General features: G+C 36.3%; 1 protein-coding gene across 11 annotated transcripts in view; it reads right to left on the bottom strand.

The window, feature by feature from the left end:
* Positions 1-17,788, bottom strand: part of LOC145296137 (alpha-(1,6)-fucosyltransferase-like) — an 884,509-nt gene that overhangs the window by 86,206 nt on the left and 780,515 nt on the right. For all 11 annotated transcript variants that reach the window (XM_080142295.1, XM_080142301.1, XM_080142300.1 and 8 more), the window contains one exon: positions 5,811-5,935. In XM_080142295.1, the coding sequence (XP_079998421.1) occupies positions 5,811-5,935 (125 nt within the window). The remainder of the gene's footprint in view (positions 1-5,810; positions 5,936-17,788) is intronic.

The raw sequence follows: 17,788 nt of genomic DNA on the forward strand, positions 1-17,788 counted from the left end.
CGTAAACTTTAAGTATTTACGTCAAAAGTGCTCAATTCGTAGGTAGAGCTAGTTAGTAATTTATAAAATATGGCAATTAAGCTACATTGAATAAGCCTGAAGAATCCTAGAGTGGATGAAACACGGAATATTCAGTGTAGCTTAATCGCCATATATATTTCTTAAATTACTATATATATATATATATATATATATATATATATATATATATAGAATTGATATGTAGTTTGCTTGAAGCATTGTGTGGGATAGGTGTGTAAAAGATTTAGAAGGCTGTCACAATGCAAGGAATGAATTATAGTCGCTGTTGGTAAGAGGAGACGAGAACAAGTGGCGATTTACAAATCAATAAGTACATACATATATATATATATATATATATATATATATTTATTCAGTTGTATGGTAAAATGTCTTACTTGTAAGTCTATGCGACGTATTCCATTATTAATTTCGGAAAAATTTTCCCTTTTCAAATGGTGTGCGTAAGAATTTGTATCCAATAATCTATAATATAAATCTTATCTACCTGTTTAAATCTATGTATGTATGTTTGTATTTCTGCCTGAAACTTTTGACAGAGGTGACGGATTTTCACCAGATTAGTATCATTTGGAAGCTCAACCCTTTGGACGACAAATATCGAAAAATTGGCCAAAAACATTAATTCTTTCACCCTCAACCGGGCACTTTTCTACAGGGAGGGGTCGCTTTTTTTGCCAATATTTTCAAAAGTCATCTCCTCTTTTCAATTGACTAGCCTTAATTTAAACCTACGTCACTTCCGGTTTGACGATGAACCCAACAGCAAACACGTCACTTTTTTTTTTCACTTTCTGTGCCGCCTTCGTGGTACGGGTTCAAGCCTGCCTGCCTACTACAACATTTTTTTTTTCTCAATAAACACCTCCAAACCAACGCCAGGCACCCATATATATATAAACTAAAGATCTCATTCATTCTGAATCATGTCCGGTTTCAAGATAGTTCAAGTTTAACAGTTTTCACCGTAATTTAAAACAGAAATACGAAAATAACCCCCCCCCACCACCACCACCAATTTCATAAACATGGGAAGAGGGTTTATCAAAACATGAGGCGGGTCACCCTAGCTTCCAAAAATGTACCTGGCATACAACAAGTCACAAACAGGCCACGATTGCTGAATCACACGCATTGAAAAACACAAAAGGAAATGAAGAAAAGACAGAACATTCCTCAAGTGCCATACTTGTTGAAAATACTTTAGGGTGGGATCATACCGACGAACCATTTTCGAACCCACAGAAGAACTCATGATCACGGTCATGTTTGCAAGTGATAGACGAACACCATCATCCTTGAGTGGCTTTTGGAGCTCAATATGATAAGTGATGACTGCATTTTACAAGCACCAAATGCACTCTCCGGTTAAAAACAAAGTATAAATAGATTTACGTTATTTTTTTTTCATGTCACTTTATTTTATGTCACGCAGTAGTAGATTTCACTCGAAAACGTCGAAGTCTTAGGTTTAATCCGTTTATTTTATTTTGTGCATAGCTTATTGTATGTAACTGCACCATCTCCGGGGCACTTTGAGAGGGGATGAAGAATGGTTGGCGGGAGGGGAGGCTCGTCATTTGCGAACGCAAGCACGCAGCACTTCCCGAAAAGGAGGTTCATTGGCTTCATTGATTGCCTCCCCACCACCGCCGCCGCCATCGTTCGATGAAACTTGTACATCCAGGAAGACACGAAAACAAAAAAACAGCTTTTTAAAATAGTAAAACTACAGATGTGAATGAATAAATTATTTGCCTTTTTTTAATGAAAACATCCATTAGCCGCTACACATATCGCACCAACCACCACAGACTTGCATGTGTGTGTATGGTGTGTGTGCAAGTACATGGGTGTATACACATCTATTTTTGCAGTTGCATGTGTGTGTGTAAGTATACGTGTATACACATATCTAGTTTTGCTTCTTTCTTTTTTTCCCCCCTTCCTTTGAAGATTGTAATGCTGGGTATGGGGCAGCCAAACCAGCTGCCAACATTGCCCTGCTTTTTATTGAAACCAACCGAGAGCTCTTTTTAGTATCCTCACTGTTCCCTTAAGTACAATTGTTTGGATCTCTTTTGCACTTGGTTCACCAGGAATATTAGTTAGGTAGGACTTCAGGTTCTTCTTTATAAGTCCTGTGACACCTAGAATAACTGGTATGATTGATATCTCCCTAAGATTCCAGTTTCTTTTCATATCATACATAAGACCTTGATATTTGGTCTGTTTCTCCCTTTCAGCTCTGTTTTGCATGTGTGTGTAAAAGAACATATATTGAATATATGGCAGCATATTTAAGATATGTGTGTGAATATGCATATTAGCATATTAAGGAGAGTACTTGCTGTGTATACTTACATATAAACAAATGTGTGCATGTGTGCGTGTGTGTGCGTGTAGTATATATTAATTATGTAAATAGTTTTTAAAAATAATATTGAGGTCTTGGCCCACTGTGTATTCTTAAATAGATAAAAATAAACATTCATTTCTAACACGCCCACGTCTTATAAAAGAATCTGCAGTTGATTTTATAGACTAGGCCTTTCTGCTTTTGCAGTGATAAAATTTCTCAAACACGCTTGTGATGTTAGATTGTATAAAAGTGTTAACTTTGATCAAAATCGGACTTTCTTTAATTGGATTTATTCAATTATTGATTTCTGATACTTATCAGATGCATTCCGATACAAAACGTGCATAAGAACACTCAAACACATTAAGTATCTTGGTGTGAAATTCTAAAAAAATTGGCCCAACAATTTCTGAGTCCATAAGACAAACTCACACGCACAAAATTGTAGATTTAGATGTCGATGAATGTTGTATGTTCGCCATCACGTCAGGAATCAACAAAATCTAATTCATAAAACTCATTATGTCTGTCTGTCCGTCTCCATATTTTCAAACTCTATCTCTTCTGAAGCTAAAAGTCGCAGAGCAGTGCTAGGGGCCTCAAATGATTGGATTTTTTATGGACCGTTTTATGGGTCTTTTGCCGGTTAAAATAGTTTTTAAGGGGCCAAACAAGGGTCAAAATTGAAAAAAAATCATATATTTTGTACATTCATCCTAGTTTATTTTTAACCAGTTCATATGCATGTCACGTTGGTACAGTGGTAACGTCACCAGCTTTTAATGCTACAGTTTAGCTTTCAGTTTTGATTCTAGCTGATGGCACCCAAACACTTTTTTTTTTTAACTTTTGAAATCACAACTCTATAATAATATATACGAAATCTGGACAAATCAAAATATCATATTTAAGCATATTTTACAGCCGTGCAAAGTTAGCCCCCCTCCCAGTGTAGGCAGTGTAAAACCTTATTCTAACATTTAATAAATGGCTTTATTGGTCATCTCCGTTAATAAGAATAAGGAAACGGGTTAGTTGTTAAAAGCGTTTCTGTGTAGAGACGTTCATAATTAGACAGGCATGTTGCAAGGGAAAAGTGTTCAGTGTTGAAGTTGGTAGTCGGAGCATGCGTCCATATATGGATCAAAGCAAAAGATTAGAGTCTTGTGGTAAAAAAAAAAAAAAGAAGAGAGTTCATGTGTGTATACCGCATGTGGAGTTAACCATGTTTGATTATTTGTCTCCAAGAAGTTAGTAGTAGAAGAATACATCAAGAAAGATTAGAGACAGTCGTGTAGCATGACAAAGTTCTTGGGTGTACCGCATGGAATTCCGTATGCAAAGGTAGCATATTAGATTGTTTGTATTCACGTTAGCTCAGGACCAAAGGGCCCAGGTGGAGGCACTCCAACAGAGGGTGTACTGTCAGTAAGAAGCTGGGAAGAAAGAGAGAGAGTGTGTGTTGCTGGCTTAATCTATATATCTATGAAAGTGAAATTGTCTATGACTCGGCCAATTCTTGGTCTAAACAGTCAGAATTTTAAATAAAGGGTATTCAGACATGCAGCAAGCTTTTTAATCAGTTTTTGGGCGAAAATTTGACTGCCAAGAGGTCAACGTTGAAAGAGTTGACCTTTGCAGACTCTACCAAATTCCTCTACCAATTTTGGGTCTAAACACTTCAGATTTTAGATGTAGGTTACCTGGATACGAGTCAAACTTTTTAATATATATATATATATTATATAGTCATCCACATACAGTACTGTCTCGCTGTTTCACAGCTCATCAGTGCGGCTAGACAAGCAACTACTTCAAGCCAGGATCAAAACCAGATTACCCAAACAACAGTCAGAGCTTCTGTTGGCTGCTGCTATGCGGGCAGTGAATTAACAATGCTTTAACATTGTCCAAAGTACCTAAGCTCAATTTGTTTACACAAAGAGCATCGCTTCATACGCTAATGGTAATTTATATATCACTTCCCAAATGCTCAACATAAGATAGGGAGCATTATATATATATATATATATATATATTATGAACAGTACATAGGACCCAAGCAAAGCTGGGCTCAACTGCTAGTCTTTTATAAACTCAGTCACATGACAGAGCCGACTTCTGATGGGACAAGCCAGGATTGGCTCCTGCTTGTGTTTGTAGCAGACAGATTTTCAACAAAGTTCCTTTTATAGAAAAGTAGATAGATACCTATTGATATATTTTGAATGGTTTATATCTTTAAATATTCATTCATGGGGTTCGTTTTTTTTTTTGTTTGGTTTCGTTTTTTCCATTTCTAATTTTTTTTATGTTGAATCCAACTTTAACGTTTGACATAAATCATTTTTTTAATAAAAAAAAAAAAAAAAAAATGGTAAATTTCAACCAAATAGCAGAGAACTGAAAACTGTAAGAGGTTTTAGCAACACAAAGGGACCATCAACTTTTCCTGGATTAAAAAAGCAAAATCCTGTTAAAAAAAAGTGGCGAACCCAAATCCCTAATATGTTCAGATTTAATGTAAAACAATAAACGATTTGTAAAAGTCTACATATTTTGTTTTATGCTGATGATCCTCTGCTGGGGAAACAATATCGATATAATGATGGGGACTGGTTCTTTTATTGAGACACTATCTCTGGATGATTGCCTGCCAAACCTAAAGAGCGTTTCACCTGCTGGAGATTATATATATATATATATATATATATATATATATATATATTATATACACACACATCAACCGTTTTATTGTGTTCTATCGATGGCAAACTAAAAAACCAGACAAAATAAAAATCATTAGGTTTATTTTACCACACACATAGATTCGAAAAAGTTGTCAAAACACAAATATATAACAAATAAATGTTATCAAAGACAAAATAAGTTACTTTTCTACCTAATTGGATAACTATTTAGTGTTTTTATTTAATGGAACATGTTTATTAAGCTCGAAAAACATACAGTGTTTACTGATGCATTTGAAAATTACAAATGGCGCCTGACTCTCTTTTGAACATAGTAAGTTTGGGAAAATGAGTTAAAACTAAAAAAAAAATTATACAAAATACTGTTAGAAACTCACTCAATATATGTTACCGTGACATAGGCTGGCATATATTCGATGGGTTTTTAACAGTATTTTATATAGTTTTTTTTATTTTTAACTCATTTTCCCAAACTTACCGTGTTCAAAAGAAAGTCGGGCGCCATTTGCAATTTTCAAATACATCGGTAAACACTATGTTTTTCGAGCTGAATAAACATGTTACATTAAATAAAAACACTAAAAAATTATCCAGTTAGGTAGAAAAGTAACTCGTCTTTGATAATATTTATTTGTTATATATTTGTTTTTTGACAACTTTTAAACCCAAATTGTTTTTTTGTTTGTTTTATTTACCTGAAGAAACATTTAGACTTTTCTTCTCTGCCAATCCCTTCAGTTCCTGGGTGGCTCTTTCTAAACGTTTCCGCAGACTTTTCACAGCATCATCTTTGGAAACATCGGGATTCAGGTGGACATCTCTGAAAAAAAAAAAAAAAAAACTTTTTTAGGAAAATTTGGAAAATGTAATATTCAAATTATATAAATGATGTAGCCTTGCAGGTCGGTACTAAACACAGCGATATAATTAACAAAAGATGCGTTAGCAAAAGTTATAAAAGTGCAGGTCATTATTCGTGAGAGGGAGGGTTATAACTGTCACAAATCTGTGCCTAATTTAGACTTGCACCTTCTTGTCACACAATGAAGATGCAATATTTCAAAAATTCGGGGTCCTGGATAGGACCTTAGACTATATCCGATGGTGAGGCCCCAGCTTGCGAGCTTTGGGAAGTGTGAAGCCACCCTTTAATTGCCATTGCTCCCAGGTTCACTCTGATCCGGAGTGGTAGTACCTGTTAAGGTCCCAACTATGGGTTAAATAGAAATTGACTTGGAAAAAAAAAGCAAATATATTCTATTAAAAAAAATTTCTTCAAAATAACTAGATTCGGCATCAAATAACCTGAAAAGGGTTGATATGCCGTAAAACAAAAACAACCAACCATTTATAAAAAAAAAATATTTTGACATTGAGATTAACTTTATTACTGTTTTCTGGTGAAACTTTTTAAGATCGCTGAATTTCTGCGTTTTCTAAAACCGCACCCGTGAAAACAAAGTCACACGGGTAATAGAGCAACGCGCATTCAAGATAAAATAAAAACAACCAACCAAGCATCCAAAAATCACAAAAAATTGATTTTTTTTTTTTTTTTTTTTTTTTACATATACGTCATAAAGACGTTTCTGCATTTTCTTTACTTTAAATTTTCATTATAAGTGCAAGCAACCACAAATCGCTATTTTTATAGTCACTTTGTAAGTCCATTTACAGAGTAGAACGATAAAATTGTCGCCATAGAAAAGACGACATGATTCCATTTCCATTTGATGGAAACCGGTTTTCTTTGGCGACCAACTACTAGTTGGCCAGTTGTGTACAAATCTCTAGAGCAATAGGAGCCTTCTATCATGTCTGAAAGAAAGTGAGTATTTGCTAAGCTCCTGCCAGCACTTGTGGAAAAGGCAATCAGGCTGGCTTTGGTCTTGTGGGAGGTCATGTTGGTGATGTTCTTGTATGGTGAAACGAAATGTCCAGCGGGTTACAGTTGGAAAAAAGGCTGCACAATTAAATCTATTGTTTACCAGGCCAAAGTCATTTCTGAAAATAACCAAAGTAAAGATGAAATTTACATTGGAATGACTCAGCGTACCTTCAAGAAAAGACTGTATGCACACAACTTCATCTTCAAATACCCTGAAGAGATTTGACACATCTTTAGCCACCAAGATTTGGTCGCTTAAACAATCTAAGACCTCATAAAATAGAATGGTCGATCATTGATGTTAAAAAATCTTACAAACCAACCCCCCCAAGACTTGCCTCCTTTGCCCCACCGAAAAATATAGGATTCTTCAGGCTATCAATAACCCATCCATAGCCTGTATGAACATTAAAAATGAGATCTTCAGACAATATTCCCACAAAAGGAAATTCCTCCTTGCCAAATGGCCTAACAACAGCATAACTTAACCTATACACACCCTAATTAATACAAAGACGCCTAAATACCACATTCCCCTCTTATTCTAAACTCCAAACCAATCCTCTTCTAAATCGTATCTCACCCTTCCTCGCTACCTAACCTCCTTACCTTAACCATATTATTATCCCCACCCTCCCCAATAATAAGGAAAACCTTTTTATGGAGCTGTTACCTGGCCCTCGCAACCTTTCCATTTCTCTTACCAGGCTACGTAATTTGACCCTTTTTCCTAACCTTATTTTCAGTACCATCATATCTTAAAATCGATCCATTCCTTCTCCCTCCCCTCCTAGGTTTTTTGCTTCTGTAATTTTCATTATTTATATATGTGGGATTATTATTATTATTATTGATAGTGATGAATGGATTGGTAATAATATTAATAGTAGTGATGGCAGTATTGGTAAATTTTGTATGTATTACTTTTTATTATATTTTCTATGTATTTATATGTGCTGATACTCCTTTATACTCCTTAAGTGTCATTTACTATTGGATAAGTTATTTAAAAATTACCTTAATTATTTTTAATTATCTTAAATTTCTCCCTTCACATTTATTCTATTATATTTAAAAAAAAGTTTTAATAATTCTTTTAAAGAATTATTTTATTTTTATTTAAATTTTATCTTTACATTTTTATTTTATTCTAAATTTTATCTTCTTACATTTTTATTTTTATTTTATTCTAAATTTTATCTTTACATTTTTATTTTAATTTTATTTAAATTTTATCTTTACATTTTTATTTTAATTTTATTCTAAATTTTATCTTTACATTTTTATTTTATTTTTATTCTAAATTTTATTTTTACATTTTTATTTTATTTAAATTTTATCTTTACATTTTTATTTTTATTTTATTCTAAATTTTATCTTTACATTTTTATTTTAATTTTATTCTAAATTTTATTTTTACATTTTTATTTTATTTTTATTCTAAATTTTATTTTTACATTTTTATTTTTATTTTATTTAAATTTTATCTTTACATTTTTATTTTTATTTTATTCTAAATTTTATCTTTACATTTTTATTTTATTTTTATTCTAAATTTTATTTTTACATTTTTATTTTTATTTTATTCTAAATCAAAATTACATTAATGTATTCATGCTTTATTTTATTATATATTTATTGCCGTTAATTGTCGTACCTTTATTTATATGGAGTTATGTGTTCGTTTAAACAGGGCATTTAGCTTCAAGAGAGGTTTTTTTCCATAACCCCTCCCCCCCCTGCTAAACATACATATATACACACGCGTGAGTGCGCGCTCACACGCACACGCGCGTTTTCTTGCTGACATAATCAAAATATAAGTCCTGTTTTACATTTCGAAACTGAGTCTTAAACGCTCGTTTAACGTTGTTTTTTTTTTTTTGTTTACTTTACATTGTTGCAGTTTTTTCAATGTCGCTGATGAATTTGCGCTGACTGTTTCCAACCTCTTATGGTTGATTAAGCATAATGAAACCAATGGTACGACATTGTAATATGTATATGTAGTGTCGTAATAAATATTTTATATATATATATATATATATATATGCCATGCCAGTATTTTTCCAGATTCACATTCCAATACAATTAACCATACAATATTCTGATTCTTTATAAATCTCTAAATATTTAACTTTAAAATGGTTGTTTTTACTGTAATCAGGGAAAAACATATGCTACATGTGTAGATATTGTTTCAAATATAAAAATACACTTGTGAAGGATAGTCTATAGATTGCAGTATTACTGGTTGTTTAAAAATCAATATTTTGACATTACCTCCAATACAGGAAGACTTTGTTTTAAAATAAATCAAATAAAAACAGATAAAAGAATCGTTTTTAGCATCAGAAAATAGGCACAAATTTATCCGATTCCGATTAATCGTCCCAACACACATATAAAGACAGCTAAATTTCTATGCAAAAAAACTTCAAAAACTTTAAAATTATCCAGGTTAAAAGGGATCCACATGACTGAACCCTAACCCGACGGTGCATGCCACAGCAGAACCAGGAGAACATTAAACAGTTGATTTGTTATTATGGTTACATTCGTGTAATGTTGCATCCCTGCAGTATTTACTTCCAATATTTTGACATTACTACCAATACAGGAAGACTCATGCATCTCATTAATAAAAATATGTACAAGCCACTTAACTAGTAACAAAATTCTCCCCTTCACTATAGCGGTTCTAAGATGTCGAAAAACCTATAGCTTCTTTCCTAAAGTGCTTGTTTTGAGCTGAAAGGCATTTTAGTCTTAGAAGCAAAGAATTTTCTGTTGGATAGCCAATCTGTAAAAGTCTTGAATTGTAAAAGCTTATCTGTTTGACAGCCAATCCGTAGAAGTTCTGAAAATCAAAGTTCTTTCTCATGTTTAGAGTGAAAAGTGTGTGCAGAATTCTAAAATATCAAGTATGTTTTTTCTGGAATGATTTTGGTTTCTGATTGGTCAGTAGCAGAGCGTCTTTCAATTCGATTGGTCAGTTTCTTTTTTTTTTTTTTTTTTAATTTTTTTTTTATTACATTTTCACCCCAAACAAGGCAAATTGCCACTTTGGTGTAGGGGGCTACTATCAGGGGAAACAACTACTGGGGTACTATGTAGGGATTTGGGCAGCAAGGTGTCGGTTCACGTTACACTTGAACTTCTGCACGTCAGTACTGTTGGGGAAGCAGGGACCTGGAATGGAATTCCAGAGTCTTGCAGTTCTGGGGAAGAAACTATTGGAGTAAAAAGATCTTTTACATCTAGGGATCTCTACAGTGTGGGGGTGGGATCTAGTAGCCTGTGGGGTTTGTCGAGGGTGCTCGCGTCGTGGGGGCACAAGTGATTGCAGTTCGTCAGAGCATTCACCACTAAAATACTTGTAGAAAAGGCAGAGGGATGCAACATTTCGTCGATGGGACAGAGGCTGAAGCTTAGATGCCAGTTCAGGGCCTATCAGGTTTGCGACTCTCTTTTGAACCTTGTCAAGGAGCGAGAGACTAGTAGCAGATGCACCAGCCCAGATGTGGCAGCAATACTCCATACATGGGCGAATGGTGGCCTTATAGAGGTACAGGATACTTTCGGGTGTTAGTAGTTTTCTAGCACGGTAGAGAGAGCCTACCTTTCTTGCAGCGGCCCTGGCAATGCCTTCAATGTAATTGTTCCAACTCATGTTTCCTGTGAACGTTAGGCCAAGGAGTTTGAAAGATGGACTCTCAGATAAAGAGTCGTTGGCCATTGCTATGGGTGGTAGAGAGGGTTTCTTGTAATTATTGCATGAAACTAGTTTAGTCTTGGCAGCATTGAACGCGACCAACCACTTTTGTCCCCATTCCACTACAGATTGGAGGTCTTCCTCTAGTGTTTCTGCCATTTCTTTAGAAATGTGTTCATTCGTCTTCCTGTCGTGTCTGCCATAGAGTGTAGTGTCATCAGCATATATACCCATCTCAGAGGCAATGTTGTCGGGGAGGTCATTTATGAATATCAGGAACAATAGAGGTCCAAGGATAGAACCCTGGGGCACTCCCGCATTTATATCATATTGTTTAGATGTGCGACCGTCGAGGACTACCTGGATTTTTCTCTTATCTAAGAAGGATTTAATTATGTTAAGTATTCTACCAGTGATACCGTATGATCTGATTTTACTGAGGAGACCCTCATGCCATACCCTGTCAAAAGCCTTAGATATATCTAGAGCTACCGCTCTGCCTTCCCCCGCTTTGTCCAGTGAATGGTATATACGTTCAGAGATCACAATGAGGATGTCTGCTGTGGAACGGGCTTGTCTAAATCCATATTGTTTGTCAGTCAGTAGTTTAGCATCTGTAAGATGATGGACTAGAGCATGGTTAATTATGGTCTCAAATATTTTGGCAAAAAGTGGGAGGAGGCTAATGGGGCGATAATTTGATGGGTCTGTCCTTTCGCCAGAATTCTTGAATACTGGTACAACAGAAGCAGTTTTCCAACAGCCCGGAAAGCAAGCTTCATTAAGACATTTGTTGTAGAGTTTGGAGAGAACTGGAGCTACTTCGGCTGAGCACTTTTTTAATAGCACAGCTGGGATAAGATCGGGTCCACATGCTTTTGAGGTGTCAAGGTTTTTTATGATACCATGCACCTGAGCAGGGGTGGTTTTCAGATCGTCTAGTGTGGCGTCTGTCCGCATAGGAAAGTCAGGTAGGGGGTGGTTGGAAGGGTCCAGTGTGGAGTTTGAGGCAAACCGACTGGCAAGCATGTTAGCCTTGTCGGTTGCTGAGGAGACAACCTCGTGATTGTTGGTTAGTGGGGGAATTGTTGATTGCCCATTATTTACTTTCACCCCTGTCTATAAATAGAACATTCCATTTTTCTGTAATCATAGAATCTATCTCACCAAAAATATTGCAACAGCAAGACTTTGGAATTTCCTCCTTGTTCCACTGACCATACCAACATGGAGAAATTTTATTTCTGAAATTTTGAAATGAGGATTGATTATTTTGATTATTCGAACTATTTTACAAGTTCGACAGAAAGATTCTTGAGCTTAACAAGATGCACCTGAAGAAGGCCGGAGGTTACAACGGCCGAAACATTGTACCAATAACACTCAAGATAAGAATAGCAGTCAAAATGATTCAAATAATACATGTAAAAATTAAAATGTAATGCGAAGAAACTTCTTGCATAACTTCTTACTTAAGTCAACCCAATAAATCTTACCCTTATCACAGTAGCTCTTTACATCACACCAGCCTATCCCTATGTCTTAATAACAATGTCTTGTTTTGAGGTGAAGCAAAAAAAAAAAATTTTTAAATAGACAAAAGTGACAGTTTGGTCATATACTTTCAAAAAAAAATTATATCTTGTAAGTTTTACAGTGTGAATTCCAAGGTTGATATGGAAAAAACATTTCAGGGCATGAATAAACGTCATTTGCAGCTTATTGACGACACTACCTGTTGGTTAGTGTGGTCTTACTTCTTGGTTCAAGTCAGGTTCAATCGCTCCGTTAGATCCCTTGAATCTTTCTAACGCATTTAGAATCAAATGCGTCTAATTTCCTCCATTTGCTAATTTGGGGATGCTAAATTTCACTTCCATATAGAAGTGTAGACAGGACGTTGTTATAAAATCTCAATTGTGATCGCATCATCATCATGACGTGCTCCTTGCCTGGACCAATGTGACTCTTCCTCTCCAGAGTTTTCTGTCTTCCATCAGTTGCCTCAGATCTTCAGGTTCACAGTTGGCGTCGTGTGCTATTTGTTGGATGTACGTGGATCTAGGTTGTCCTCTGCTTGCACGTCCGTGTCGTAGAGTCCATACATCACTCACCAATCCATGCTTGCTCCTCAGACAATGACCGGCAAATCGTAGGCGTCTTTCTCTGATAGTATTAGATATAGCAGGTAGGTTGCCATAAAGCTGCTGCTTCGTGAGATGATTTTGCCAAGATATATTTAATATTGTTCTTAGCGTACGGGTGTATGTGCCGTCTAGTTTTCTTTCCAATCTTTTGGCGAGTGTCCAGGTTGTAGCACCGTAAACAAGGACAGACTCTACCACTGCCTTGAAGAACTGCCTTTTCAGTTTGTCAGCCAGTCCCGAAGTCCATACCAAATATAGCCCATCCAATGCGATCCATGCTTTTGAGATGCGAATTCCGATATCTCTCTCTGTCAAAACTATGTTGCTGCCCAGATACGTAAACTCAGCGACTTCTTTCAGTGTTGTTCCAACCAAAGTCCTGATCTCTCCTTTCACATTGAAAGTCATAAACTGTCTTATCCGCGTTTATGTGGAGACCAATGTCATTTGCAGACTTTTCTAGCTTACATAACAGTGTTTGCGCATCAGCAGTGTTGTTTGCGAACAAAGCAATATCGTCTGCGTAATCTGCATCAGTTATGTGTGCTGATTGATGACGTCTGTTTCTGGATTCATTTAGGGTGAAGCCTAGCGTGTTGTGTATATCAACAGAGGTACGACGTAAAAAGTCAAGACAGACAATGAAAAGAAAAGGGGCAAGAGTATCTCCTTGTAGAACCCCAGTGCGGATGTCGAAAAATTCAGTGTCCCCATCTGGGGACCTAACCATTGCTCGAGTGTGCTCATATAGCATCATGATAGCATTAAGGACTTCATTTGGAATGCCATATGCTTTTAATATGCTGCCATTTTTCCTCTATGTAAAGAGTCGAATGCTTTGGAGAAATCTACAAAGATCATGACTGCCTCAATGTTTTTGGCTTTGACTCCTTCAATTAGTCTCCTAACAGTAAGTATTTGACTAGTAGTAGAGCGATTCTTTCTAAATTCATTTTGGTTCTTCCTGAGCACTTCTTTGATCTTTGGTTGGATACGGTTGAGAAGCATGGCATTGTAGATTTTTGCTGCAATTGGAGTGAGTGTTATTCCTCTGTAGTTGCGTGGTATGCTTAGGTCACCCTTCTTGGAGAAGGGAAGTATGCATCCTTCCCTCCATATATTAATAATTTTTGATTATATACAGAATTGCATGAATTAAGAAGTATGTCATTAAAACCCCCCGTCTTCCATACTTCAGGAGGTATGTTATCTAAACCTGCAGCTTTACAATTCTTGGTCCTCTTTAGTACATTTAGAAGTTCCCCCATTGTAAAATCACCCTTCTCAATATCGAGTTCCTGTACAACAATCGGCTGAATTGGTTTGTCTGTCACTTCTGGTTTGTTTCCGAGTAGCTTTTCAAAATGTGCTTTCCATTTCGAACATGCATTTTCCTGAGTGTTTGCCTTTAACTTAGCTTTGGCAGGTCGTTTGCGCCCAGATATCTCATTTACTACTTGCCAAGCCAGATATGATTGTTTGTTATCTGCTGCATTCTGGATTCGATCTATTTGTTCTTGAACATACTTCTGTTGTTCTGATAAGTACATCATACTAAGTTCTTGTGTGACACTTACGTCACCCGCGTGTCGTCTGGTGGTGGATGTTCCCCGATTGTTCCTCGTGTCTTCCGATGAGAATGTCAGCGGCCAGTACCTGAAAGAGACTCGTCGAGCGTTTCTGCAAGCATGCCAAACGAATTAAAAAAAAAAGACAAGTCGATATTTGTTTTTGTTTTTTTTCTGATTCAAAATTCCTTGTTATTCATAAAAGGTTACAATCGTCGTTTCGTATTTCACTAATAAGTTAGGGACTGGCCGTTTGTTGACTGCAAAGTTCTCTCGTTTTCGATAAAGACTAAATGTACGTGGCAGGATCAATCGATGAGGTGGTCGGCTTTTTTCGCTCGTTCGAGCTCAGGGGAGCAGATGTCACTCCATGTCTGTCGGTCTCTGTGTCAGTCTCTCAAAACTCGCTGCTTATATTGTGGGGGCGGGAGCTAAATCTTCTTTTTCTCTCATTCGGCCCTTTAGCCAATCAGGATGCCGGAACCGCTGTCACTCAAATCTTCACCAGGCGGCCTATGCCCAAAAAAGGGGTTGTTTCTTCTTCTTCTGTTGGCCATGAGTAGAATATCTCAGCCGGCGTGTGCCTAATAGAATTTGACGGGCCATTAAAACCAGAATGGTCTCGTTCAATTAACTTTGAGGGATCATAAAAATGAACCAAATCCAATTCCACAAAGGCCACGCGTCTTTTCAGTAGAGGCCACCCACGCACCAGGGGGGCCCGTCAACAATGGTCGCTTTGTAAATTGGAATTTCATTGGTACTTCTTTTCACTCCTGGCTGTCATGGTCAATTAGTGTTTACAGCTTTCTTGGCCAAAAGAAGTATCCCCCGCATTCTTGCCCTATCTACATTTCTTTCCTTTTATTTTTTTTTTTCTCTTTTTTTTTCAACTGGTCTTCTTTCTATGCCTGTCGTTCGCCCCCCCCCTCTTTTCTCGGATCCCGTTGGGTGCATTTAGCTTGCAGATTAGTGCACCTCGAGCCTGTCTCACTTGAAGCGCCTGCTTTCTTAATTTTTTATTCTGTCGAGTGGGGTATTTATGTTGTTTTTTGGTTATGTTTTTTAACTTCTCTCGTTTTAATATTATTTTGTCATTTTCCCACGGTACTTTTCGCTTTACCTTGGGCTTCAGAGGTATACACTTCTTTGCTCCTTCTTGGTGTGATCTAACAAAGTTTTCATAGGTGGTATTAGCAGTTGGTTCCTGCTCTTGTGCTTGTAAAGCATCAAATCTGTTTCGCAGTTCAAAGATGAATCTCTGTTTGATCTGATTGTCATGTCACAATGTTGACCAGTTGTAGGGCTGTCTAGAATTTTTTGTTTTGTTCGCTCGTAGGCTTAACTTCAACTTGGAGGTTACAATCCTATGATCATTAGACACACCATAGAAACTGCTATAAGCTTCACAGTTATGACAGCTATTGATCCACTTCTTATTCATAAAAAGATAGTCCAGTTGTGCCTTATCTCCATTTGGGGATTGATGGGTCCAGAGCTTACCGGGTCTTTTCTGAAAACGGGTATTCATGCATTGTAGCTTCTTTTCAATGAGAAAAGTTAATAGATACTCTCCATTTCGGTTTGTTCCATCATGGAAAGAGAACTTATACTTGTTGTCTTTCCGTCCTATATGTGCATTCATGTCACCTTCCATAACCAATAAATTATGTTTGGGGATTGAGCGCACTATTGCTGAGAGTTCATCATAGAAATTCAGGATCTCTTGCTTGTCACTGACGTTGGTAGAGCTGTAGCAACAAATAACAGTAGTAGCAGGATTACCACTGAAGGTAGCAAGAATTATCCTTTGCGTTATCTTCTCAGCACTCTTCAATGATTTCAATGCTCGAGGGCTAAGCAGAAGTCCTACTCCCTCAATGGTACTATTTGTCAAATTTTTCCATGCTGACGCTGATACTAGTGTCCAGCTGTTACCAATTTCATGGTACTTTATGTCCATGTCGTTGTGGAAGAGACGGTGCTCTTGAATACACACAATATCGATATCGTGTTCTTTGGATGAAGCAACAATTTCTGATATTTGAGATATGGGTTGAAGTGTCCATACATTAAAAGGTGGATATTTTGATGGAATGCCTACATTTTGCTAGCCTAGGTTTTGGTGCTGTAGTAAACTTGTTGATAGCGGTGGTCAGTGCCGGCACACCAAGTAGCGACGCTTGGTTACCCATTTGGTGGTCCATGTGATAAAATCCCAATTTTCATCTGTCGTGATAAAATCCCAATTTTCATCTGCCTTGATAAAATCCCAATTTTCATCTGCAGTGATAAAATCCCAATTTTCATCTGCAGTGATAAAATCCCAATTTTCATCTGCAGTGATAAAATCCCAATTTTCATCTGCTGTGATAAAATCCCAATTTTCATCTGTCTTGAAAAAATCCCAATTTTCATCTGTCGTGAAGAAATCTCAATTTTCATCTGCCGTGATAAAATCTCAATTTTCATCTGCCGTGATAAAATCTCAATTTTCATCTTTCATCTGCCTTGATAAAATCTCAATTTTCATCTGATGTGATAAATTCCCAATTTTCATCTGCCGTGATAAAATCTCAATTTTCATCTGATGTGATAAATTCCCAATTTTCATCTGCCGTGATAAAATCTTAATTTTCATCTTTCATCTGCCATGATAAAATCCCAATTTTCATCTGCCGTGATAAAATCTTAATTTTCATCTTTCATCTGCCGTGATAAAATCCCAATTTTCATCTGATGTGATAAAATCTTAATTTTCATCTTTCATCTGCTGTGATAAAATCCCAATTTTCATCTGATGTGATAAAATCTTAATTTTCATCTTTCATCTGCTGTGATAAAATCCCAATTTTCATCTGATGTGATAAAATCTTAATTTTCATCTTTCATCTGCCGTGATAAAATCTCAATTTTCATCTGCCATGATAAAATCTCAATTTTCATCTGCCGTGATAAAATCTTAATTTTCATCTTTCATCTGATGTGATAAAATCCCAATTTTCATCTGCCGTGATAAAATCTCAATTTTCATCTGCCGTGATAAAATCTTAATTTTCATCTTTCATCTGATGTGATAAAATCTTAATTTTCATCTTTCATCTGCCATGATAAAATCTTAATTTTGATCTGAGAGTGAATTTTTACTGGATTTTCATAGTTGATTAACTGCAGCTGCTGCCCTACACTTCAACATATAAGTCATACTACTTTCCTTGGTTATGGAGCTCCTGCCTTAGATTTTCCCCATACAATCCTGCCTCCCTCACAGTTGCCCTTTACGTTACTCCCTTCACTCCTTATCAAACTAGCCCTTACGTATCGATGACAATATGTCTTGTTATGAAGTAAAAAA

The sequence above is a fragment of the Euprymna scolopes genome, chromosome 16 (genome assembly GCF_053919585.1).
Source record: "Euprymna scolopes isolate OS-2025 chromosome 16, ASM5391958v1, whole genome shotgun sequence".
In the NCBI taxonomy this organism is placed as follows: domain Eukaryota; kingdom Metazoa; phylum Mollusca; class Cephalopoda; order Sepiida; family Sepiolidae; genus Euprymna; species Euprymna scolopes.